The sequence below is a fragment of the Panthera pardus genome, unplaced genomic scaffold (assembly GCF_024362965.1).
Source record: "Panthera pardus isolate Hobbes unplaced genomic scaffold, ASM2436296v1 HiC_scaffold_1, whole genome shotgun sequence".
NCBI classification, from domain to species: Eukaryota; Metazoa; Chordata; class Mammalia; order Carnivora; family Felidae; genus Panthera; species Panthera pardus.
In genome coordinates, this window is record NW_026526654.1 from 2,223,845 (window position 1) to 2,247,842 (window position 23,998).

Genomic DNA, 23,998 nt, shown 5'->3' on the forward strand with positions numbered 1-23,998 from the left:
GACGTCGACCTCCGCGGGCGCCAGCGGGCCGGCTCGGCGCCGTGACGTAGGTCGCTGCGGACGGAGGCGGGCCGGCGCGGCGCTGACGTAGCCCCGCAGGCGGGCGGTGGAGGCGGCCTCTCATGCTGCGACGCCCGCTGGCCGGGCTGGCGGCGGCCGCCTTGGGCCGGGTCCCTTCGGACGGTGAGCAGCGGGCGGGCGAACGTCGGGGCGCGCGCAGGCCGCGGGGCTGGATCGGGGGCCGTTCGCGGTCAGCCCTCCCGTCGCACTGGTGACGCCTCTGTCGCGGAGACTCGGGGGGTTGAGCACGCGGGGTCGTGCCCTGCGGCCCCTGCGGGCCGCCCCAGGGCTGGCCGGCCGCGGTCCCCGCGAGCAGAGCAGGGCAGTGTGCTTGTCCATGAATGTAGCTCGGCCCCTGTCACGGGCCGCCCTTCTCGCGTACGCGCGCGCGTTTCCGTGCAGCGCAGGTGCTTCTGGTAGCTGCTGCTCTCGTGTAGAGGAATTAAAAGCTGGTTCCCTGTGTTAGTTCTCAAAATGTAGGAGGGGATTCTCCTGGCTCGTGAAGCTCCAGACAGCTTGTAAATCCCCCGCGGCCTGAGGACCTCACGCTGGATGCCGTTGTGGACCCTGCTGCATGCGGAGGGGCAGAGAGGGGGAGCAGCCTGACACCCCTCCCCAAGGTGGGCCGCACAGCACAGCCGGAGACTCTGGGAGAAGAGGGTTCTGAAGGCCCGTCTGTGGCCGCCACGCAAAGCCCCCACAGTCTTCCCTGGGCTCAAGAAGGGAAACTCCTGGTAGTCTGGCTCTTTGTGCTTCAGCTCCCTCCTCCGAGGGCAAACCCAGGGGGGTCCTGGACAGATGGAGCTGGCCCCTCGGAGGTCTCCCGCACCTCCCCACCGCCCCCCGGGATTGCTGATTGCTGCGGGTTCCTGGCCTGCCCCCAGGGTCCAGCGCCCCGAGGCTGTGCGGAGCAGGGAGTTGGTGGCAAACCTTTGTGGCTTATGGGCGTCCTAGGTGGAGCTCAGCTTCCGTCAGTACCCGACGCTTTAGTCTGGGCTGCTGGAAACTGCGCGTGTGGTGTAATTAGACGCTACTTTGGGAACAGGAGAGGGAGTGAGCCTAGGTCATTGGGGGTGCTGGTTTGGGGAGGAGCAGGGAGGCAAGCCACGTCACTGTTCCACGGGGAGGAAGGGCAGCTGGGAGCTGAGGTGTTAGTGGCCAGTGTGGGGTAGGGCCCACAGGGTAGGGCCCATGGGGCAGGGAGGACACAGGCCAAGATGTAGCTGTATGAGTCCCCTACAAGGCTCCTGGGCAGCACACCTCCCAAGCGCGGACTTGTGGACATTCTTCTGTCAGTCTTACATATCCTGGACCATGGGCTGGTCGTGAGGGACCCCGGGGGTGGGGGGGACCCTGGCCTTCATCCCCAGGAGGGGCCTGGGATGCATGTGCTTTCCTATCTCACCACCCACGGCTGAGTGTGCCCCGTGCTGCCCCCTTGTGGGAACCTCCCACGTCAGCTGCACACAGCAGGCCCGCTCACAGCCCAGGTGGGGCTCTCTTCAGTCCTGGGAACACATTGTATGGCTGCTTCATCTTTGGCTGGAGCCAGTGGGGCAGCAGTTAAGAGGTATCAGTTTCTGGCAGTTCTGAGGGTTAAGACTCTCCATAGGTTTCTTTTTTGGCCACGCCCATGTTCCTTTTTTTTTTTTTTTTTTAAAGAAGTGAACAGTTGGCTTCTGCTTTTTGCTGAGTGTTGTGTTGCCAAGAAAGAAGATCCAGACGATGGAAAGAGGAGCAGGAAGGGAGGGGGGGTCCTGATAACGATTAGGAGTGCAAGGACAAGACCCCAGTCTCTAGGAGAAGGATGGTCCCTCCCCTTGGAGGGCCTGGGCTCCTTCCTGCTCTCTAGTTCTTATGCCCCAGGCCCTGGCCAGGTGCCAGAGTCCTGCACAGTGTCAGACAGCCCAGCTTCCTCTCAAGGAGGGACTGGTCCTACCCCACTGGGGACAGGAAGGGGGGAAGAAGACATCAGCCACTTTGTGGGTATCCTGAGAGCTATGTGGTTTCTCAGGGCCTCTTGGCTTGGTTGTACCCCACACACAGCCCTGCCCATGCAGCCTTTTTGGGGACAGGTATGACCAGCCCTTTTGGTCCAGATCCACTTGGGTGACCTCCTTCACAAGAGGACACACTTGAGTGTAGCTGGGGCCTTGGGGCCTCCAGTCCCATCCCAGCTGGATGTGCTCCTGTCAAAGGTGGCTTCTGTCAGGACTGTGCCACCATGGCCACTGGACATGGGGGCCAGGTAGTGGCCTGTGTTGGGGTGAGGGAGCTCAGTTCCGTGGGCCCCACGTCAGGAAGGACTTAGTGCTCTTGGCTGGCCAGACCCCACCCCTGCAGCATGGCCATGGCTGGCCAGATGGTGTTCCCACCCCACACTGTCAGGGTTTTAGCCCTTGAGGGAGGGCAACAGGGTGGTCTGGAGCCTGGGCTTGAGGGTCAGGTGGGGCCCAGGAGGATGCCCCTGCCGGGGGAGGCTGACAGGGAGTGGCATTGCTTCAGAGCCAAGCAGGCCACTCTTGCCTTCAGCCCACCCTGAGTGTGCACCTGCTGCCCATGGCATGGCGGCCAGTTCAGGCCGACGGGGAGGAGGCCTGGAGGGTGGGGCTCTGGGACACACACGCCTGGGACAGGGTGGAGGGTGGGGTGGTGAGTAAGACCGTGTGGCACTTCCATGTGTGCGGTCTGGCCCTTACTGAAGACGTGTCTCTCCTGGTGCGTTTGCAGTCCTGGGATGTCGGAGCTGCAGGGCTGGCACCACCGGGGAGTTTACCGCTGGGGGCTGCAGGGTGCTAGCAGGTGTGTGGGGGAGGGGGCATCCTGGGGCAGAGGCACCTGCCCCATGAGGTCCGTGGTGGAGAATCCCTAGAGGGAACACTCCGAGATGGGTCCACAGCTTCCCCATACATGTGCTGCTGTGAACAGGATCTGGACATCCTCCTGCTCAGCTCCCTGACCGCCACCCTGCCCAGAGGAACTCGTGTTCCCAAGGCACCAACACACCACAGGCTCCCAGGAAGACCTAGGTGGAGGGCCAGGGCCAGGTGTGGGATGGACAGACCCCTCCCTCCACTCCCATCCCCAGACACACCCAGGGCTGTCCTGCCAAGGAGAGGGCAGCTGCAGTGGGCCTGGGCCTGTGGGCGGGAAGGCAGGACCACCAGAGTTCACTTGGGGGTCCAGTGGGATCCTTGCTGGGAAGGACACCTGGAAGAGGCGTCACCTGAAGGCGATGCTCATCAGCGTATTGACGGCTTCTTCCAGGTCCCTGCCTGTTATGTCTCCAGCAGAGGGTCCCTTTCCCCCCCATCCTCCTCAGGGCTTGTCCATAAGGTGAGGTGGTCTCAGAATAGCGGTGCTTTAGCCAGATTACTGTGTTGGCCTACATCGAGGATTAGGAGATCGGGGCCCGCCCAGGGACCTGCGGACAGGCCGCCCTGGCTGGGATACAGGGCAGCCAAGGGGAGTCTGCCAGCCACCTTGGGGGCCCCCAGATGGAGCCCTGCAGGGGTTGGCAGAGGAGGGAGCTGCACCAGCCCAGCACAAGTCCCCCTGGGTGCCCCTGTGCACCAGGAGTGCCCCAGCCCCCAAGTCTGCACCTGGCCCTGCTCACGTGTCCTGAGCACGAGGTGTCTGGGTGGGTGAGTTGAGGAGTGGCCTTTTCCTGTGCTCAGTGGGCGGGGCTGGCTGCCTTGGGAGGGATTTAATGCTCAGAGAGTGGGGAGCGAGCAGGGATTACCACCCCCTGCAGGCTCTTCTGGAACTGCCCCAGGCTGGTCCCTGAGTCTGCATCCCACCAGGAGGTGGGTCCTGCTGGGCATGCTAGGGGTGGTCGGGTGGGCGCAGAGCTGGGCGGCTGTCATCTGGAGCTCCCCCCCCCCCTCCCTGTCTTGAGCCAAGTGCTAGGGGTGGTCCACCTGCCCAAGCATTGGAGGGGTGAGGAAGCTGTGGTCCCTTGGGTTCCCACGTCCCACTGGAAGCTTCCAGAACAGGGCTCAGGTGCTGCTTACTGACCGAGGCTGTCTTGGGTGTGGTGCTTGGAGACACAGGGATGGGGACCCTCCCAGGCTCCAAAGTCCAGGACTGCATGGCCAGAGAACTCACACATCTGTGGCTGATGTGTGTGACACCAGCTAGCCCCGGGTGAGGCACAACTAGGTTGGCGCTGGGTTCCAAGTCCAGCTCCATCCCAGTCCCCGGCTGACTTCACACAGGGTAGGGGGGGCACCAGCCACCCGCCCGCTTCCAGTTCTGGGTACATCCCTCAGGCCTCGCTGATCCCCTCTCCCTCACCCACAGGAATGTCAGGACCAAGGCCTGTCGTCCTGAGTGGACCATCGGGGGCGGGGAAGAGCACCCTGCTGAAGAGACTCCTGCAGACACATGGCAGCATCTTCGGCTTCAGCGTGTCCCGTGAGGCCTGGGTTGCAGGGGCAGGGTGCAGGAGGGTTTCAGGGATGCTGGGGGTAGGACCAGGCCGCCTGCTGACCCACCCGTGGGGTAGCCCCACACTGCACCCCCTGACCTGGGGCCCCCACACCCACCCGTTGGGGAGCCCCACACCACCCAGAGCCCCACACTGCACCCCCTGACCTGGGGCCCCCACACCCACTCGTGGGCTGAGCCAGGCCCTGCAGAGAAGGCCATGCATGGGTGTAGGGGCACCAGGTTCCCAGATTAGTCATAGGTGTTTGTTCCTAGACACCACGAGGGACCCACGGCCTGGAGAAGAGAATGGGAAAGGTGAGCTCCCCCCTTGGTGTCTGTCTCATCTGAGAGATGGACCCCCGCACAGGGTGGGCAGGCAGCATGCTGGCACCCAGGAAGAGATGGGGTGGGGGCCCCAATCTCTGTATAAGGTCCCTGAAGGCACCAGTCTTGACACACATGCCACTCCGCACATGGTCCTCTGATTGATGTAGACATCACAGTTGTGTACCATCAGGGTCCCTCTGATACTGCAGGTATCTTCTGTGTCTTAGTAGGATCATGGGAGTCCCCTGAACCTCCCCTGTCCAGGCCGGTAGTGTCCAGGATCCCCTGTCCAGGTCGGCAGTGTCCAGGCCCCCCTGCCCAGGCCGGCAGTGTCTAGGCCCCCCTGCCCAGGCTGGCAGTGTCCAGGCCCCCCTGCCCAGGCTGGCAGTGTCCAGGCCCCCCTGTTCAGGTCGGCAGTGTCCAGACCCCCTGCTCAGGTTGGCAGTGTCCAGGGCCCCCCTTCCCGAGGCTGGCAGTGTCCAGGCCCCCCTTCTGAGGCCAGCAGTGTCCAGGCTCCCTCTAGCCTTCCTTTGGAATCCAGTGGTTTCCAGGCTCTCCTCGGTGTCATGTGTGTGTTCTGCTCAGCGCCCAGAACAGCCCCTCCGTGTGGGGCGGACGGGTGCACCGGAGATGCTGGTTCTGGCCACACTTGGTGCCCAAGCCCCTGGTGGTCTGGCCATGGGCAAGGCTCAGATAGCCCCTCTTTGCAGATTACTATTTTGTGACCAGGGAGATGATGCAGCGGGACATTGCAGCTGGTGACTTCATTGAGCACGCGGAGTTCTCGGGGAACCTGTACGGGACCAGGTGGGCCACACTTGGCACCTCCACACCCTCCCAGGGGCTCTGCCTTCAGCTGGACGGGACCTCTGAGGGTCGTTTGGGCAGTTGGGAGTCAGGTCCCCAGCCCAGCCAGGGGTCGAGCTCTGCAGGCCCCTCCTCCCAGCCACCTCTGTCCACCTGGCCAAGCCATGGTGAGGTCCGCGGGCCCCTCTAGGGACTGGCGCTCAATGAGGACTCCAGCAATCTGGGTCTTCTAGGACCACAGGCTGTACTCAGCTTGCTCTCCCAGTAGTGGGCTGGCATGGGGGTGCCCCCCAGTCCCCAATACTTCTCTGCCAGCTCTTCCCACCCTGCTGAGAGGCCTACGTCAGCCTGTGTGCACATCCTGTTCGTGAGCCGCTGGCAAGGGTGAGCCAGAGACCCTATGAGACCCATTTTGCTCCATCCTAGGCTCTAGGTACAGCTGGACAGGACAGTGGGGCTGTGTTGGGTGGGTACCTGGTGCCCTGGGGCTGTGCAGTGAGCCCTCCTGCCGCTTCCCACAGCCACCCTCAGCCCAGCAGAGGGCCCAGCACACGTGTACTTCCAGAAAGGTGGAGGAGGTGCAGGGGTCCTGGTAGGTTTCTGCACTCATGTCCGGCCAGGCCCATGCCCTGCTGAGGCTCCTTGAGGCCGTGAGGGGCTGCTGAGCCCCAGAAGCCCCACTGAGCGTTTGCCGCCCCTCTGTCCTCCCCACTCTGTCCTCCAGCAAAGCAGCGGTGCGGGCTGTGCAGGCCATGAACCGCATCTGCGTGCTGGACGTGGACCTGCAAGGCGTGCGTAACATCAAGAAGACCGATCTGCGGCCCATCTACATCTTTGTGCAGCCGCCCTCGCTGGACGTCCTGGTGGGGGGTGGGCCTGGGCTGGGGTGGGGGGGGCGGGGCTGGGGGCGGGGCCCGCCCAGACACCCTGACCCTCCCCTGTGCCTCAGGAGCAGCGGCTGCGGCAGCGGAACACAGAGACTGAGGAGAGCCTGGCCAAGCGGCTGGCTGCTGCTCGTGTTGACATGGAGAGCTGTGAGTGTGGGCACTGGCCACCTGCCGTCCCCCCAGGCTCCTCACCCACCAGGGAGACCCCCAGGGTCCCTGGTCACCAGAGATGACCCTGCCCTCCCTCTTCCCCCCTCCCCAGGCAAGGAGCAGGGCCTGTTCGACCTGATCATCATCAATGACAACCTGGACAAGGCCTATCAGGCCCTGGAGGAGGCACTGTCCGAGGTGGGCTCTGCAGGGTCAGGACTTCTCTGTAGTGCACGCAGGGAGAGGGGCTGGGACAGACGATGTGGCCTATCCCCTGGGCCCTCCTGATACCCTTCTCTCCCTGTGGCAGGAAATCAAGAAGGCCCAAAGGACCAGCCACTCCTGAGAGGGACTGCCAGTTGTGTCCTCCCCATTGGGGACTCCGCTCACATCAGCCAGCACCTCCTCCCCTCAGACTGCTGTGTCTGGGGGACCCTGGCCTCCCCTTTCCCCCTCCTATGGGGGCCAGGCCCATGTCCTAATAAAAACTGCTGTGTAACCGTGTCCCTGAGCCTGTGGGTTGCCATCTTCAAGCCAGGGTGTTGGGGACCGGGCCATGCTGTCCATCACAGACCCCGACTCCTGGCCGCCCCCTCAGTGTGGGAGGCTAGCAGTTCAGTTCTTTCTGGCGTCTGCTGCTCTGGGCAGCCCACCCCCAGCTTCCCTGTGCACTGCCTCCCTAGGTCAGGGAGGTCAGTCTTGGGCGCTGGGTGGGGCCCTCATGGAGTAGATGAGGCTGCTGGAGAGCATTGCCTGGTGGAGGTACCCTGAGGCTGTGGGCAGTAGGACCTGGGGCTCTTCCTGCCTGAGCCCCTCCTGTCCTGGTCCCTGAGCTGGGCTGCAGTGGTGGCCCAGGATCTGATGCAGGAGGGAGCTAGAACCCTGCATCCTGGGGGCCTGTTTGGGCCTAGGGCTCCCCTCCACCTCGTGCGTGGTCTGCTGGGCTCCCCTCCACCTCATGCGTGGTCCGCTGGGCCCAGAAAGGCCAGCACAGGGAGGACCCCTGGGGGCTCCTGTTGGGGTTCCCAGATTCCCGGAGTCTCACAAGACACCTGTAGAAGCCACCCTTCTCGAGTCAGGGCTGCTGTGGCTTTGCTGTGCTGGCAGGAGAGCTGCTGTCCCCTAGCCCTTGTCCGTGCCTATGCCACGCTTCTGTGGTGGGACCCAGACAATGGACACAGACTTGAGGTGGCAGGGAGTGGACAGGGAGGCTGGACTCTGTCCCAAAGCCCAGGTGCAGAGAGAAGGGCAGGTGGGGGCCTGGCCTGAATCTGAGGGCTACTGGACATCCCCACCCCAGGCCTGAAGGCAGGTGAGGCGGGGCCAGGCTGATGTGCAGAGGAAGGGGGGGCAAGTAGGGGAGGCCCCTTCCCTCTCTGGGCCCTGTCCAGCCCCAGGGACAATCGGGGATTCAGACCCCAGGCCTTGGGGGGAACAATGGAGCCCTTGAAGGCCCTCCCCCCGCATTGTGCTTGGTGGTGAGAGGTGGCCCTGGGTCGGGCCCACGACTCGTCCAGGCACATGCCCTGGGAGGGCCAGTGTCCGGCCGGCTGGCAGGTGGAAGAGCTCAGGGACTCACATTTCCTGGCCTGGAAAAGGTAGGGCACTGCCCAGGGGCCCAGGTGTGGGCGGCCCTCTGGTGCAAAGCGTCAGGCACCCTGTCTGTGGGCCCAGGCTCGCTTCTCCCGACAGGGCCCGCCCTCCGTTGTGGTGGGGGAACCTGAAGCCCCGGGGGCTGTGCAGGCCAGCTGCTGAGCAGGAAGGGAAGGGGTGCTCTTCGGACATTCCCCAGCAGCTGGGGCTCCTCAGGGCGCTGGTCCCACTGGCCCACGCCAGCCAGGCAGCTGCAGTGTGTCCAGAGGCTGGGCCTTGGGCCTCAGTCTGCTCAGGGAGGCTGGGGAGGCAGGCACACCCGGGTGGGTATACCTGTCCACCCAGCACACGGTTCCTGACCTGGCCTGGGGCCTCTTTCCCACAAGTCCTCACGGGTGCCTACTAGGCGTCGGGGGCCTCAGGGGTCACCGAGGGCAGACCAGACCCCTGTTCTCCAGGAGCGGCCCCCAGTGTGCCACAGATGTCGTGAGTGAGTCGTCTGGGCGGCCCAGGGGAGAATGGGGGAGAGGGCGGGTGGCCTGGGCAGGATGTCAGGCCAGGAGTGGCCCAGGCCTGTGGCAAGCTTATCCGGAGAGGGCAGGTGGGTGCAGCAACGGTGTGGGGCATGGGGTCTGTACAGGAGGGGCTGCAAGGGGTGTCCAGGACCCGGGAAGGGTGGCAGGAGCTGGGGAGAGGGGGGAAGGGAAGTGGAGGTACCCACCTGGCTGTAGAGGGAGCGCGGCCTCCTGCCCTTGTCGGTGGTGCCTGGGAAGGTCTGGAGGGTCCCAGAGCGGGGTGCCCTTGAGGTCCTGGCCGGCTCCCCACGCCCAGGGCTCTCTCCGGGCCTCTCTGCAGTGGTGGCCCCAGAATCACCATGACTGTGGGGCGAGGACCCCTCCCTTCCTGGGTTGCAGGGGAAGCTAATCAGAGGGGCCCTGGGTCCTGAGCGGGGAGTGTGGCGGGGGGGGGGGGGGGGGGGGGGGGGGGGAGGGGAGGCACTGTGGCCGCAGAGGAGGGCTGTCGTCAGCCTGGCCAAGCTCCCCCAGTGCATCCTGCCTCTGCTGAGCACCCATGTGGTGGGTCTGGAGGAGGGGCTTGTGTGTGTGAGCAGAGGGTGAGGTGGGTGAGTGTGCTAACGCTTGTGTATGCACCTGTGAACACGTGTGGACATCTGCATGTGGACTAGCGCTGAGTTGGATAGGAGGGCATCAGGAAGGCCCTAGGACCCTGTGAGGGTGGGGGGCTTCATTCTGAAGGGCTCCCTGGGACCCAGTCCTGTGGGCCTGTGACCCCAAGGGTGGGCTGTGGGGGTGGAACCTATAGGCGGAGTGAGGAACAGGAGGGGGCATGAAGGTAGCACCTCTGGGGGCTGGAGAGGGGAGGGAGAGGGGAACCTAGGGGATGGCAAGGAAGGGAGACAGGAGGCACCTGGGTGAGGGGCTGGGGAGGGGAGACAGAGGTGGGGAGCCTGGGGGAGGGCCTGGTGAGGGGAGACAGAGAGGAGCCTGGGGGCTGACCAGTGTCCACACTGACGGGGAGGCTGTGGTACCCTTGGGAGCTGCAGGGGGCAGATGAATGTGGCAGAGGGTCCCAGGTTTTGGGGACTGGGCAGCCTAGGGGTATGCAGTTTCCTCTGGGCCAGGTGGTCCAGGTGGAACCTGACTGGGGCATCGAGGACAGTGGTCCAGGGGCCCAGGGAGGGACATGCAGGACAGAACCCTGTGGAACAACCACAGAGCAGACAGGGGGAGACCTTGGGTGAGTCCCACGGCTGGGTGAGGCCCTGGGCTCTGAGCTAACGCATTCAGGGCCGTGCAGGTGGTCACATGAACAAAGGGCCACCCAGGGCTGGGGGTGCTTAGGAAGGGGCTAGGCTCTGGAGCTCCAAGGTCCCCAGGGAAGGGTCCCACTGCATATTCAGTGATTCTCAGCTGAGCATTCCAGCTGGGGGGGCGGGGGGGCTGGCAGCCCCACCTCAGTGGGAGGAAGCCCCGCCTGCCCTGAGAGGGGCTCCTGGGAGGAAGCTGGGTCAGGGATGGGAAGGAAATGGCTGGGCAGGCCCTGGCCCTCAGCCCCTTGCACACCCCCTCCACTCCCAGGACCTTTGTCCAGACCCAGGGGTGACAGGAGCTTGAAGTGCAGAGCCCACCAGCCTCCTTCGGAAGTCCTCCCTTCCCCCAGCCCCACTGCTGTCCCCTCCCAGATCCTGACACCCAGCCTGAACACTTGCTGATGGATCCCGCTGAGTGCGATCCCACCCACACCTGCTCTGAGGCATCTAATCTGAGCAAAGGCCCCTGCAAACCAGCACCCCTACACCCCCCAGGTGGTCACCCCTCCTTAGGATCAGGGTCCTCCCTGGGCCTGCAGCCCTAGGAAGCCATAAGCCAAGGTGTCTGTTCCCTGCCTGCAGCCTTCAGAGACATACCTGCCAGAGGTGGGGTGGGGGGCACACCGGGAAAGGGGGCTCCCACTGATGGGGCAGGAAGGTACTGCAGTGTGGTTATTTTACAGCCTCTCATCGGTGCACCGGTGTCACTACCACTGTCACTACCCTGTCATGAACATAAGTCCACGTTCTTTCTCTGTGTCCTTCTTCTGCCCTGGAGTCCACCAGGGGCACCAGAGCATTTGCCCTCCAGCTCCTCCAGCCCCCCAGGTACATGTGATTGTTTCTCAACGGTCCCCCCAGGGTTTCGGGAGGTATGTGGTCATCTCCCAAGCATCCCCGCAGGGTCTCAGGAAGCATCTGGTCATCTCCCAAGGGTCCCCCCAGGGTCTCAGGAGGTATGTGGTCATCTCCCAAGCGTCCCCGCAGGGTCTCAGGAGGCATCCTGAGTCTCCCAAAGGTCCCCCCAGGGTCTTAGGAGGCATCTGGTCGTCTCCCAAAGGTCCTCGCAGGGTCTCAGGAGGTATCTGGTCGTCTCCCAAGGGTCCCCATCCCGGGTCTCGGGAGGTATTTGGTCGACTCCCAAGCGTCCCCGCAGGGTCTCAGGAGGCATCTGGTTACCTCCCAAGGGCCCTCTCCCAGGGTCTCAGGCATGTGGTCATCTCCCGAGGGTCCCCCCACCCAGGGTCTCGGGAGGTATGTGATCGTCTCCTGAGCTCCACGCCCCCCCCCCCAGAGTGTCAGGCATGTGGTCATCTACCAAAGGTCCACCCCAGGGTCTCAGGCACGTGGTTGATATCTGGTCATCTCCTGAGGGTCTCAGGCACGTGGTTGTCTCCTGAGGGTCACCCCATGGTCCCTCCTGGCATGTACTTTTCTGCAGGGTCTCATGTGACATTTAGTCATCTCTTAGGGTCTCCTTAAGGTCTCGGGTGGTATTTGTCTCCTGAGCGTGCCCCCAGGGTCTCAGTGGCTCGTGGCCATCAGGTCTCCTTGTCCACGCTGCCGGGTCCAGCCCTCAGTTCCCTTGTGATCACACCCCTGACTGTGTTGATGTCAGGTATCTGTAGCCGCCTCTACAACTGTTTCCTGTTGTCTCTCCATTACCTGGGTGCTTTCTGCGGAACACCAGGGCGTCTACACGTGTGCTACAAACCGGCCTCTCACTAGGGTGGGGACTTGGGCCAGCGTCCACTGTCCGTCCCTTCTTGCGGTGCCGGCTCTTTGGAAGGGCCCTGCCGAGGAATGGGGAGCCGTGTGGCATGGGTTGTATAAACTGTGTAGAACTCCCTTCTCTTCCACTTTAATTCGTTTAGTCGTTTATATCAGTACGGACTCACACTTATTTTATAGTCTGGTTTAGACGCTAGAGTCCAATCTGTAATACTGCCTTATTCCGCTATCACCCAGATAGGTGCAGCTTCCGACACACGGCGCTCCTGCGACGTGCTTCCGGCTCCCTCACTGTGTACGTGTGCGCGTGTGTGTGCGTGGCTGTGAACTCATGTGTGGGCGCGTACGTGAGCATGTGCGTGCTTGTGGGCATGAGTGTGCGCGCAGGCGTGCTCACGTGCGTGCTTTGTGCGTCGGTGTGCGCGTGTCGGTGCCGTGGGCTCCCGCTTGTGGGCACCGGGGCGCACGCGTGTGCGTGCTTTGCGCATCAGTGCGCGCGGTGGGCGTGCGCACGTACATGTTTGTGGGCATCGTGTGCGTGGGCGTGGTCACATGCATACTTTGTGCGTCAGTGGGCGCGTGTCATTGCGTGGGCTCGCGCTTGTGGGCATGGGGCGCGCGCGGTGTGTGTGTGCTTTGCGAGTCAGTGCGTGCGTGGGCCTGTGCGCACCCCAACTCATCGGCTCTTTGCTCTCCCGCCCAAGCACGTGCCCTGGCACCTTTCTTGTTCCCAACCTGGCACTGGTCGCTTCTCCAGGAGCACAGCGTCTTTTACGGAGAGTGGGACCGTGGTGCGTGTGTTTGCTGCTATGGATGTTTGCGCATCTCCACCCTGTCAGTTGATAGGCAAGGGAATACGCGTGTGTACAAACCCTGTCCACACTCGTGCCGGTGACATTCTCTAGGGAGCCATCTGTGTCATGTTCAGCTAACACGGGTTCACAACCAGGTCTCCCATGCTAACCCACGACCACATGGGACATTCCAGCAACCCCCCTCCGCCAGTCTACAACCCCCAAGCAGTGAGAACCCTAAATCTGATGGGTGCCGCCTGTGAGTCTCTGCCCCCCTCCCAAAAGCAGCCTGCCTCCCCCAGTGCGCAGGGGATGGAGGAGAGGGGCCTTGCTCCCTCCAGCTCCTGCTGGCCCGATTCTCTCCTGAGCTGAGGGTCTGGAGGGCTTGCTGTGATGTGCCCTCTCTCCAGGGCAAATCTCATCTCTGGGGCTCTGACCCTGTGGGCTTGCCCCCCAGGGCATTGCGCCGTTCCTCACACCTCCCGCAGGGTCTGCCCCAGTGCAGAGTTAGAGCTAGTCCAAGAGTCCCCCATGCAGGGCCCCTCTGCTCGGTCATGGGCGTGGTGGGCACACATACACCCGGGAATTGGCACACCCTACAGTGAGGCTCCCCCACACGCCTAGAGCTGGTTGTTAAATACCACAACACCAAGGGCTCTTCCTCTTTCCACTTCTGGGGCACCCTCCTGGCAGGAAGAGAAGAGGTGGAGGCCCCTCTGCCACCCCTTTCCTGGGTTCTTGTGGAGTGGAGCTGTGGGTGTCGGCCTCCGGTGATGTGGTCCGGGGCAGGGACATATACTGGAAGAGTTGAGGTTAGAACGAACGGGGGTGGGGGGGGTGGTGTGTGGGGGGGAAGAGTCACTGCCTTAGATGGGGGTTGGAGAAGGCAGCCTCGGAGGGCTGGGTGTGCATGTCTGTGTACCCGAGAGTGTGTGTGCATGTGCACCAGTGTGTTTGTTTATAATTGTGTGCAGATGTGAATGTGCACGCCTAGTGCTTGTACAAATATCTGAGTGAACCTCTGTACATTTGGGTTTTAAGTTTATTTCTTTTGAGAGAGAAGGGGAGGAGCAGAGAGAGAGGGAGACAGAAGGGAGAGAGAGAGAGAGAGAGAGAGAGAGAGAGAGAGAGGAGAGAGCATTCAAAGCAGGCTCCATGCTGTCATGGCAGAACAGGGCTCAAACTCACTAACTGTGAGATCATGACCTGAGCGGAAATCAAGAGATGCTCTACTGACTCAGCCACCCAGGTGCCCCAAACCTCTGTGCATTTGCTTATAAGTATGTGCACACACGAGCGTGCACGTGTGTCTGTGGGTCCATGTGCCCTGCTGTATGCACATGTGTGTCCGAGTGCATGTGTGGCTGTGCATTTGAGAAGCGCATGTGCCTGTGTGGCTCTGAGGGGCGCTGCGCACAGATGTGAGGAAAGAGGGTCACTTCCCCAGGAACCCAGGCTGCCCCCTCTTCCTGCCCCCACCCACGGGGAGAGGCCCCAGCTGCATAAAGTGGAGCTTCCCGGAGCCCCTGCCCGCCCGCCTCTGCTGCGCCATCCCACACCTGCCCACGCTGCCTCCCGTGCCCATTCCAGAGGGAGGAGACCAGAAGCATTAGGCACCCCGGGGTCTCCTGTCCCCAAACTACTCAGCAGCAGGTACTGGCCTTGGTAGTGAAGGAGGTAGGGTGGGCGGTGGGAGGCTGTAGCCCCTCCCCCCTTCCTGGAGGCGCAGGGAGGTGAACCCAGTGGCCTTCTCTTCCCCGGCACGGGCCCACCCAGGGATCAGCTGATCTGCAAGGGGGCACTGGTCTGGGACGTGGTGAGTGGCCCCGCGGCTGTCTCCAAGTGTCACAGATGCCCTGGTGTCTGTGTGCCTCACGGACCGGTCTGTCCTGGACACATGCCTGGCCTCACTTGTCTTCCCGGAGGGGATGTCTGGGCCAGGAGACAGCAGAGGGCAGGGTGGTGTCGGGACTAGAGAGAAAAACAGCCCAGAGGGCTGGGCAGCAGCCTGGGGCCAGCAGTTCCCTTGGGGGGGCATGAAGTGTATGGGGGTCCCCTGTACAGACGGAGGAAGCAGGGTGTGGAGGAGGGAAGGGGGAGGGGTGCACTGCTGGGGGAGACTGGGGACAGATGGTTCTGGGCGGCCATGGGGCTCCAGGGGGTGGGTCTGGGGGGATGAGGGCCAGTGGGGGGAGGGGGGGGAGGGAGTTGAGGAGCCCAGATCCTGGAGGCCTCCGGGATGCTGGGAACAGGACTCCATGAGACCCTCTCCAATGACCTGCGCGCTGCCTGGGTGCGGTCAGGGCCATGGATCTGAGCTGACCCTGAGTGGGGGCTGGCCTTGGTTTCCCTTTTGGCCCCATGACCCTGTGGCTCTCAGGGCCTGGGGTGGGTGGGGTCCCCAGAGCCGGGGGAGGGGCGCGGCTTATAAGGCTCTGGGCTTTCTTGGGCGCTGGTGCTGCTGCAGGCTGGCTGGTGCCCAGTTCTGCTCACGGAGGCCCTGGCTTTTCCCAGTATCCATTCCCAGGATGCGGCCAGGACTGGGGGGGGGGGGGTGGGCACGGCGCTCCTGGAAGGGCTAGGCAGAGTCCCAGCTCCGGGCGCCCGAGGTCCGCCCCCTCCCTATCCTCCCGCGACGCCCCCCCCTCCGCGTGCGCCCCTCCTGGCCGACGGTCCGTCTCCCCCTGAGGTTGAGCTCTGCTCCCGCTCCGCAGGTCCCACCCCCCGCCCCTATGACCAACATGAGCTGGAGTTTCCTGACGCGACTGCTGGAGGAGATCCACAACCACTCCACGTTCGTGGGCAAAGTGTGGCTCACGGTGCTGGTGGTCTTCCGCATCGTGCTCACGGCCGTGGGCGGCGAGTCCATCTACTCGGACGAGCAGACCAAGTTCACGTGCAACACGCGCCAGCCGGGCTGCGACAACGTGTGCTACGACGCGTTCGCGCCCCTGTCCCACGTGCGCTTCTGGGTCTTCCAGATCGTCGTCATCTCCACGCCCTCCGTCATGTACCTGGGGTACGCCGTACACCGCCTGGCCCGCGCCTCCGAGGAGGAACGCCGCCGCGCGCCCCGCCGCCGTCCGACCCGCGCGCCCCTGCCGCTGCCCCTGCCGCCCCCACCCCGGCTGGCCCGACTCCGCCGGCCTGGGCGAGGAGGAGCCCATGCTGGGGGGCCTGGGCGAGGAGGACGAGGAGTCGGGGGCGCCCGAAGGCCTGGGCGAGGAGGCCGAGGGCCGAGGACGCGGGCGCGGCCAAGGGCGCAGGCGGAGACGCCAAGGCGGCGGGGGCCCCGGGTCCCGCCCGGCAGCACGACGGGCGGCGGCGCATCCAGCGCGAGGGCCTGATGCGCGTGTACGTGGCCCAGCTGGTGGCGCGGGCTGCCTTCGAGGTGGCCTTCCTGGTGGGCCAGTACCTGTTGTACGGCTTCGAGGTGCGGCCTTTCTTCCCGTGCAGCCGCCAGCCCTGCCCGCACGTGGTGGACTGCTTCGTGTCGCGGCCCACCGAGAAGACCATCTTTCTGCTGGTCATGTACGTGGTCAGCTGCCTCTGCCTGCTGCTCAACCTGTGCGAGATGGCGCACCTCGGCCTGGGCAGTGCGCAGGACGCGGTGCGCGGGCCGCCGGCCCCCGCCCGGCGCCCCCGGCCCAGCGCCGCGCCCGCCGCCCTGCGTGCTGCCCGCCGCGCCCACCGGCCTGGCTTGCCCGCCCGACTACAGCCTGGTGGTGCGCGCGGCCGAGCGCGCGCGCTCCCACGACCGGGACCTGGCGAGCCTGGCGCTGCAGGCGCTGCGGGACGGGCACGCGTTGGAGGACCGCGAGAGCCCGCCGTGCCCCGGCCTCCCCGCGGCCGCCCGGGGGCCCCAGCGGTCCGGCGCCCCCGCCTCCGGGTCGGGCAGCGCCACGTCGGGGGGCACGGGCCAGGGCAGGCCGGGCGCCAAGCCCAGGGCGGGCTCAGAGAAGGGCAGTGCCAGCAGCAGGGAGGGGAAGACCACGGTGTGGATCTGACGGCCCGCCCCTGAAGTGGCCCAATCCCCTGCAGGCCGCGGCTGGGGCGGGGGGCTGGGGCTCTGGGGGAAGGCCAGGGCGCAGGGCGAGGAGCACCACCTGCCCTCTCTTTCTCCTCCGCCTGCTCCGGGCCACCCGGGAGGGGCGCCAGGTTGAAGGCATCACCCGCTCAGCGTCACTGCCCCTCCCTGCCTGAGGTCTCCCCTCTGTCCAGGGGAGAAGGAGGAGGAGGGACCTGCGAAGGGTCCCCAGCTCTGATCCCTAAACCCGGAAGGGTTTATGGGACTGTGGCTGCAGGAGTGGGGGCAGTCTGAGCCTCACCTGTGTGTGTTGGGGGGGGGGAGGGGTCTTGGCCCTCTCCTCCCCCACCCTGCTCCCCTGATCAGCCCATGTGTGTCATGGCGGGCCCGGCGTTCGTCCATACAGCCTGCAGCAGCAAATGGGGTTCCCTCCCAAACCCCCCACCTCCATCCCCAATCCACTTCCTGTTTCCTACAGAGCTGAGAGCACTCCTAGGTCTTTCTGGTACAGAAGGGGAAACCGAGGTCTGGACGGGAAGGGAGGGACAGAAGGGGAGTGCCGCATCATCCTGTGGGAGGGGGCAGCCCCCCCCCCCCCCCCCCCCCCAGTTCCCTCCTGTGCTGAGGCCCTGGGGTGGATGGAAGGGACTGCACTCTCTGGAGCTTCTGTACCTCTGTGGTTCGGCCCCTCCCCCTGGGACAGACTGTGGTTCTGCAAAGAGGCCTCTAGCCTGTTGCCAGGGAGTGCTGGGACTCCGGTTTGGGCCATTCTGGGGGATGGGGAACCTGGCTCCTATCTACCCCTTCTCTGCCTTCCGTCCCTCTCCCTAATTCAGACACAGCCGCCAAAGCAAAGGAAACAAAATAAAACTAACTTTTGTTTACAACTGCGTGTTGTGTGTGCATGTGGGGCATGCACACACGTAGGTTGTGGGTGCACACATGTATGTCTACCCTGGCGTGCGCATGTGTGTGAGTGTGCCCGGGTGTGGCGTGTGTACATGTATGTGTGCGCACACGCGTGTGAGTGTGCACGTTTATGTGTATGTCTGCCATGGCCCTACTGGGACACCTGACTCAGCTCCAGTCTGGCTGGAAGAAGCAAGGCCCAGGCCAGTTGGGTGCCTTTCAGTGTTGGGTAGTGGGAAGGGCGGGGCTGGATGGGGGGCACAGCCGAACACACAGATGGTGACAACAAAGAACACAGCCTGGTGCACATACCCAGAGCCTAAGTTCAGCCTACAGTCACAGGCACGAAAGGCAGAGTACAGTGGATGTCATTATGTGGACGCTGGTCACAGCTTGTAGCGTGAAGGGCGGAAGTGGGCACACAGGTGGGGAACCCCATCGCTCTTGACCCCAGTGGTCCCCCAGTCCCCTTCAGGCCCAGAGCACCCCTCCTGGCCTGCAAACCCTCTTTGGTGTCCCCAGACCAAACTCTGATCCCAATGTCAGCCTGCCTCTGATGCCAAGAGCACGCTGGGTCCCCTGGAGGAGCCCTGTCCCAGGGAGTCCCATAGAGCTATGCCAATCCAGATTCAGAGCAGAGACACACCTTGCATCTCCAAGACAGAAAGGCTCACGTGACCGGCAGTGTTGTCCTGGGGGAGTCAGGGTCTCTGTGTGTGGCTCAGGCCTCCTCACAGCACGGTGACTCAAGAGTACCTGGCAAAGGCCAATGACTCTTATCAGCAGCCCCCAAGTGACACCATTTCCACTGCAGCCACAGGCCTGTGGGATCCAAGAGCAACCAGGATCCTCTGGGACCACCAGGGTTACATTTTAAGAGGTACATGTGGGATAGGATCTCTGTGGCCTCATGGAGAATGCCATCAGCTACATGGACCCTGCAAGGCTTAGTCAGCTGTGCCCCACCCCCCCCCCCCCCCCCCCCCCGCCATAGATGAAGCCCCCTGACCCCACGCCGGGGACTGCTCTTGGGAATTTGCGGCCACTGACTCTTCTTAAACCACAACACTACCATCCTCCTATAAATCCCCTCAAGGGTATAGCCTGTACGATTTCTATATCTCAGCCCCCCTCCCCCCACCCACTCTCAATTGGTCTAGATACAACGTGAGGCAGTTTGGGTCATCAGGAGGAGGACTCTCCCCCAGGGCTGCTGGGGAAACTGGTTTGCTGTGGGTCAGGCTGAGTATCTGTGCCCAGTGGTTCCTGCCAACACCAGTCTAGATGTCACGGTGAAGGTGTGTTTTTAGATGAGATTAACACTGGCAATGAGCATTCTTTGGTAAGGCAGATCACCATCCCCAGCGTGGGTGGGCCTCATCCAATCAGGTGACGGCCATAAGAGCAAAGACTGAGGTTCCTGAAGAAGAAGCCATTTTATGTCCAAAGTGCTGCTGTTGGTAATATTTGTGTCATCCTGATTGGGCCCTAGGATTCCCAGAGTGAGCATAATTCTGGGGGTGTCTTTGAGGTGATTCTGCATGATATTCACACTGAATCTTTAGATTGAGTGAAGTCCCTAGTGTGGCTGGGCCTGACCCAATCAGGTGAAGGCCTGAGTAGTGAAAGGGAACTCATTTTGCCTGAGTGGGCTGGGACATTGGTCTCCAACCTGCAGACTCACTCAGGCTGGGCCGACAACCCAGCTCTCAGGCCTCCAGCCTACCCTGCAGATTTCAGACTTGCCGGCCCCATAATGACATGAGCTGGTTCCTTAAAATAAGTCTCTCTCTCTCTCTCTCTCTCTAAATATATATATATATATATATATATATATATATATATATATATATATATCTCCTATTGCTTCTGTTTCCCTGGAGAACCCCAGCTAATACACATCCTATCGGCCAGAGTGTGTTAACAGGGCATCCTGTTTCAAGGCTTGGGGCCTGTGGATACCACTGGGGGCCTTCAGTTTTGTGAATTTTCCATGGCCATGGTTTAGGTTCCCACTGATGCCATGCCTCACTGATGTCACGCTCTCTCCACTGATGTCACTGGCTGTCCCCAGCCTCAGCAGACCTGTGCATCACCCAGGGTCCTGCCTCTGACACCCTGTCATTGCAGACACAGCCCCAATGCCACGCCTGAACCAATCCTCTGAAGGACGCGGCATATAAGCTGCTTGGGGCTGGGAACTCCCAGAGGCAGTGCTTTATGCTCACCGTGCTACTTGGACAGACCCCTCTCAGTGCGTGCCTTGGTTTCCCCATGCACCTGGCAAGGCATGAGGATGAAGGGCTGAACCCAAGGCACAGAGCCCAGGCCTCCCCGCCTCACCTCACTGCGTGGTGGTGGTGGTGGGGGGTGGTCCCTGAGCTGGGCTGGGGGGTGGCCAGAACAGGAGCAGACTGGATGGCCTTCTTGTCTCACTGTCATCCGTTTCCACGGCCGGAGCCAAATGGCCGGCTGTTCAGGGAGAGCGGAGGGCCGTGGGGGGGGGGGGGCTGCTTGTGCGCTCCCAGAATGGAGGCAGCTTCCTCTCTGCCTTTGGAAGGGAGGAGACCGTGAGGGGAGAATAACAGGAAGCCACCCCTGGCCCAGTGGCAGCTGGGAAGTAGGGTCCAGGACCCCCATGCCTGCTGGGTTCCCAGCTCTCCACCCCTCCAGGGCTCATGGCCTCAGAAGAGGCAATGGCACACAACCCAGGTCCACCAGTGCAGTTCCCTGGGAGGCTCTGTGGCCAGGCATTCTCCCCCTCCCCCGCAGCCAGGCAGACCCCAGCCACCGTCCCCAACAAATGCAGAGCTGAAGGCGCAAGGCAGGGGGCACCTGAGAAGGGGCAGCCCATGCGCAAGGATCCCCATTGCCAGGCTGGCCCAGAGATCTGGGAGGGCTTCCCGGAGTAGAGGGCTTGGAGAAGTGCTAGCTGGCAGGTGCAGGCAGCCACTGGCCACGTGTGGTTCTGGGCACTTCAGTGTGGCTCTTGCGAGAAGCTGAAAGTTTCATTTAACTTGGTCTGAGTTGCTGTGCACTTGACCAGCCCTAGTGTGGGTAGTTGCTGTGCTGGACAGCGCCGAGTGGACTGCGCCAGGAAGGTCGGGACGGTTCCTGGTGGCGCCGGGCGGCAGTGCTGGTGGGAAGCAGACTCCTCTGCTGGCCAAGGGGCCGGCTGACGTGAGGCTGGAGGAACGCGCCCCTTCCCCCCCACCCCGTGTTGTCCGGGCCGCTTCCTCTCCATCCTCCCCAAGCTGGCAGCGACGTGCCGGGTCACCTGTGGAATGCCAGGCCAGGCAGAGGAAGACCTTCTCCATGAAGGGCAAGCAGCCAGTGGCCAGCGGCCAGGGGAACCACATACCAGGAATGGCAGGTCACAGCCAGGATGCCAGCCAGGAGGGGGACCGAGGGCCTGGGAGACCCTAGGGGGCTCGGGGGGCCATCCGCATCCCTCACCATGCTGTCAGCCAGGCTTGCCAGGCCCGGCTGGGAGAGACCCAGTACCTCACAGGTTTGGGCAGCATGGTCTTGGGTAGGGCTGGACAGGACAAGGGGGAGTTGGGCAAGTAGGGGGGCTGAGCAGCCTGAGGCTCAGGGATGGGCGGGCACCCAGCATTGGCGCTCCGACTGTGTGCTGATGGGCCGTTCACGCTGAGATGGCCCATGTTACCCGTGCCCTCGGGATGCAGCAGGGAGCCACATAGGCACTCAGACCAGGTGAATCAGCAGAGTGTCCAGGGCCTTAGGAGGAGGCCAGGGTGAGGGGCCAGTGCTAAGACCTGGGGTGGAAGGCCATGGGGTCACTAACCATGGAGCCGTAACCCCTTTATAGTGGGGTGCGCTTTAGCATTCACAGTTGTTCTCACGTGGTCCTCTCAGCATCCAGTCCTGAGAAGACCACCTGATCAATCCCAGGGGGATGTGCTGTGGGAGTGAGGTGTCACACAGCCACCCCACTTCCTGGATGCAGGTGTGTGGAGGGGAGGTGTCAGATATGGAGCTCTAGGGCCCCGGAAGCGGTGTGCAGGTCAGGTTTGTGCAAACATGCTTGTGTTTCAGGAACAGGACACTCAAGGGGGAGTGCCCGGCAGGCTGTGGGTCTGGACTTTTGGGGAAATGCCCTGTGTGCGGACACAGACTTGGAGTGTGGTTGGGGGAATTGGTGACGTGGTGGGGACGCACGGAGCTGGGCCCAAGGATGGCCCTGGAGCCCCACACCGGGGGCTGGCTCGGCCTCGCCTCCAGCCCCGTTTGCACACAGTGTTGGGACTAGAGCTCAGAAAGCTCAATCAGGACAGGAGGGGCAGTGGGCAGTGGAGCCCAGACCACACAGATCCAGGGTGGGGGCAGGAAGCCAGCTTCCATCTCCCACCTCGGCTGGGGCTCTGGGGAGTGCAGGGGGATTAAGAGGCAGTTCTTATGCAGCACACAGTCTCTCAGTTTCCCCCAAAGGGGAGCAAAAACAGGACAACAGCTGATGGGGGAAACAGGGCTCAAAAGCTATGCCCCCCAAATACCCACATGCGAAGCTCTGGTCCCCTGTGTGACTGTGTCTGGAGATAGGCCCTCCAGAGGTAATTAGGGATCCCCGAGCCCTGGCCCTGCAGGCCTGGTGTCTTCTCAGAAGAGACACCAAAGGTGACAAGGCACCATGTGCACGCCAGGGAGAGAGGCCTCAGCAGACACCGGCCCTGTTCCTGGACCTCCAGCCTTCAGAGCTTTGAGAAACAGGTGTGTGTTGTATAAGCCACCCAGTGTGTGGCATCTGTTGCACAACTGATTCACACACCTAGGAAAACAGTATGGAGTTTCCTTGAAAAATTAGACACAGAATTACTGTATGAACTGGCAATTGCCCTCAGGGTACATGCCTGTGATAGTGTGATTTATAGTAAGAAATACGGACTTGGCCCTTGTCACTCTTTCCTGGCTCAGAGCTCCTAAAGCCCTTGGGTTTCCCAACTGAAGACAGCAATGAAGGTGTCTTGGTGTTCATAACAAGCCCTAGTTCATGTTGTTGCAGTGACTTTGGAAAGCCCCTAGGGGGGGCACCTGGGTGGCTCGGTCGGTTGGGCGTCCGACTTCACCTCAGGTCACGATCTCGCGGTCCATGAGTTCGAGCCCTGCGTCGGGCTCTGGGCTGATGGCTCAGAGCCTGGAGCCTGGAGCCTCCTTCTGATTCTGTGTGTCCCTCTCTCTCTGCCCCTCCCCCGTTCATGCTCTGTCTCTCTCTGTCTCAAAAATAAATAAACGTTAAAAAAAAAATTAAAAAAAAAAAAAAAAAAAAAGAAAGCCCCTAGGGATGGCGGCTGGTGGCCTATGGACCCCACCGTGGGACCAGAGAGTTGGAGGCTTCAGCCCTGCCCCTGACCTCTGGGGAGGGGAGATGGAATCAATCACCAATGGGCAATGGATTAATCAATCACGTCTATACAATGAAGCCCCAAAGAAAACTGAGAGGGACGGTCTTGGGGTTGGCGGGGGGGGGGGGGCTTCCAGGCTGGGGAGCACGTGGAGATGTGGGGAGAGTGACATGCCTGGAGAGTCATGGAAGCTTCCCACCCCTTCCCCAGTGCCTCACCCTGGGCGTCTCTTCCATCAGGCTGTCCCTGAGTCATATCCTTTTGTAATAAACCACTAATCTAGAAAGTGAAACATTTCCCTGAGTTCTCTGAGCCCCTCCAGAACATTCATCAAACCTGAGGAAGGGCCGTGGGAACCTCTGATCTGTTGCCTGTGGCTCAGAGCATAGGTGTCATCTGGACTTGGGGTTGGCGCCTGAAGTGGGGGTGGTCTTGTGGGGCTGAGCCTGTGGGGTCTGACGCTGACTCCATGTGGACAGGGTCAGACTGGTGTGGCAGTCTGGTGTGGCAGACTTCCAGCTGGTGTGGCAGACTTCCCCTCAAGCACAGGGGGTGATCCTAAGTGTCAGAGAGAAGGGCAGAGTGTGAGCAGAGGACACACAGGAGCATGGTTGTGCACACAACACCCAAAGGAACTGAGAGCAGGGTCTCTGAGAGATGTGCATACATATGGCAGCAACATCTACAACACCGAAGGGGTGGAAGTAACACAGACGTCCGCAACCTGTGGGACATCCATACAACAAAATCTCACCCATCCTTCAAGAGGAAGCTCGGACACCTGCTACCGAACAGACGAACCTGGAGGACGTTATATGGCATCAGCCAGTCACAGCACGACACACACTGTGCGATCCTACTCATGAGAGTCAGGTTCCTGGAGACAGAGGGGACTGGGGGCCCCAGGGGCTGGGGGCCGGGTGAAGGGGATTAGTGGTCGGCAGAAGATGGCAAGTTCTGGATAGAAGTGGGGGACGGCTGTACACGATAAGCGCGCGCTGGCTGGGGCTGAACTATGCGCTTGAGATTTCAGCGATGGAGACCCTCATCTTACATGCACATCACCATAGTAAAGCAAGAGGAAACCT

General features: G+C 62.3%; 2 protein-coding genes across 5 annotated transcripts; both read left to right on the forward strand.

Moving 5' to 3' along the window:
- The first annotated feature begins 57 nt into the window (after positions 1 to 57).
- GUK1 (guanylate kinase 1) lies at positions 58 to 7,166 on the forward strand. 4 transcript variants are annotated; one of them, XM_053904837.1, is made up of 9 exons: positions 70 to 183; positions 527 to 680; positions 4,363 to 4,476; positions 4,765 to 4,806; positions 5,529 to 5,625; positions 6,350 to 6,488; positions 6,575 to 6,659; positions 6,775 to 6,860; positions 6,973 to 7,166. In XM_053904837.1, exons 2-9 carry the CDS (start codon positions 635 to 637, stop codon positions 7,006 to 7,008), a joined length of 645 nt encoding a protein of 214 aa, XP_053760812.1. In that variant the 5' UTR covers positions 70 to 183; positions 527 to 634; the 3' UTR covers positions 7,009 to 7,166. The 4 variants fall into 4 exon arrangements, with proteins under 4 accessions (XP_053760781.1, XP_053760812.1, XP_053760824.1 ...); XM_053904806.1 differs by lacking the exon at positions 527 to 680 and having other exon boundaries at positions 58 to 183; XM_053904849.1 differs by lacking the exons at positions 70 to 183; positions 527 to 680 and adding an exon at positions 699 to 840 and having other exon boundaries at positions 4,360 to 4,476.
- Positions 7,167 to 7,661: 495 nt separating this feature from the next.
- Positions 7,662 to 17,525, forward strand: GJC2 (gap junction protein gamma 2). The gene is given in 5 exon segments (XM_019437244.2): positions 7,662 to 8,260; positions 15,326 to 15,727; positions 15,729 to 15,844; positions 15,846 to 16,229; positions 16,231 to 17,525. Coding segments are annotated over 4 exon segments (1,272 nt in total). The 5' UTR covers positions 7,662 to 8,260; positions 15,326 to 15,343; the 3' UTR covers positions 16,619 to 17,525.
- The last annotated feature ends 6,473 nt before the right edge of the window (positions 17,526 to 23,998 follow it).

Excerpts from the sequence above, each read along its gene's own strand:
- GUK1 (XM_053904806.1), top strand. The coding sequence starts at position 123 with ATGCTGCGACGCCCGCTGGCCGGGCTGGCGGCGGCCGCCTTGGGCCGG. Across the intron at positions 4,807-5,528 it reads TGGAGAAGAGAATGGGAAAG|ATTACTATTTTGTGACCAGG; the intron begins GTGAGCTCCCCC and ends CCCTCTTTGCAG. Across the intron at positions 6,660-6,774 it reads TCGTGTTGACATGGAGAGCT|GCAAGGAGCAGGGCCTGTTC; the intron begins GTGAGTGTGGGC and ends CCCCCTCCCCAG.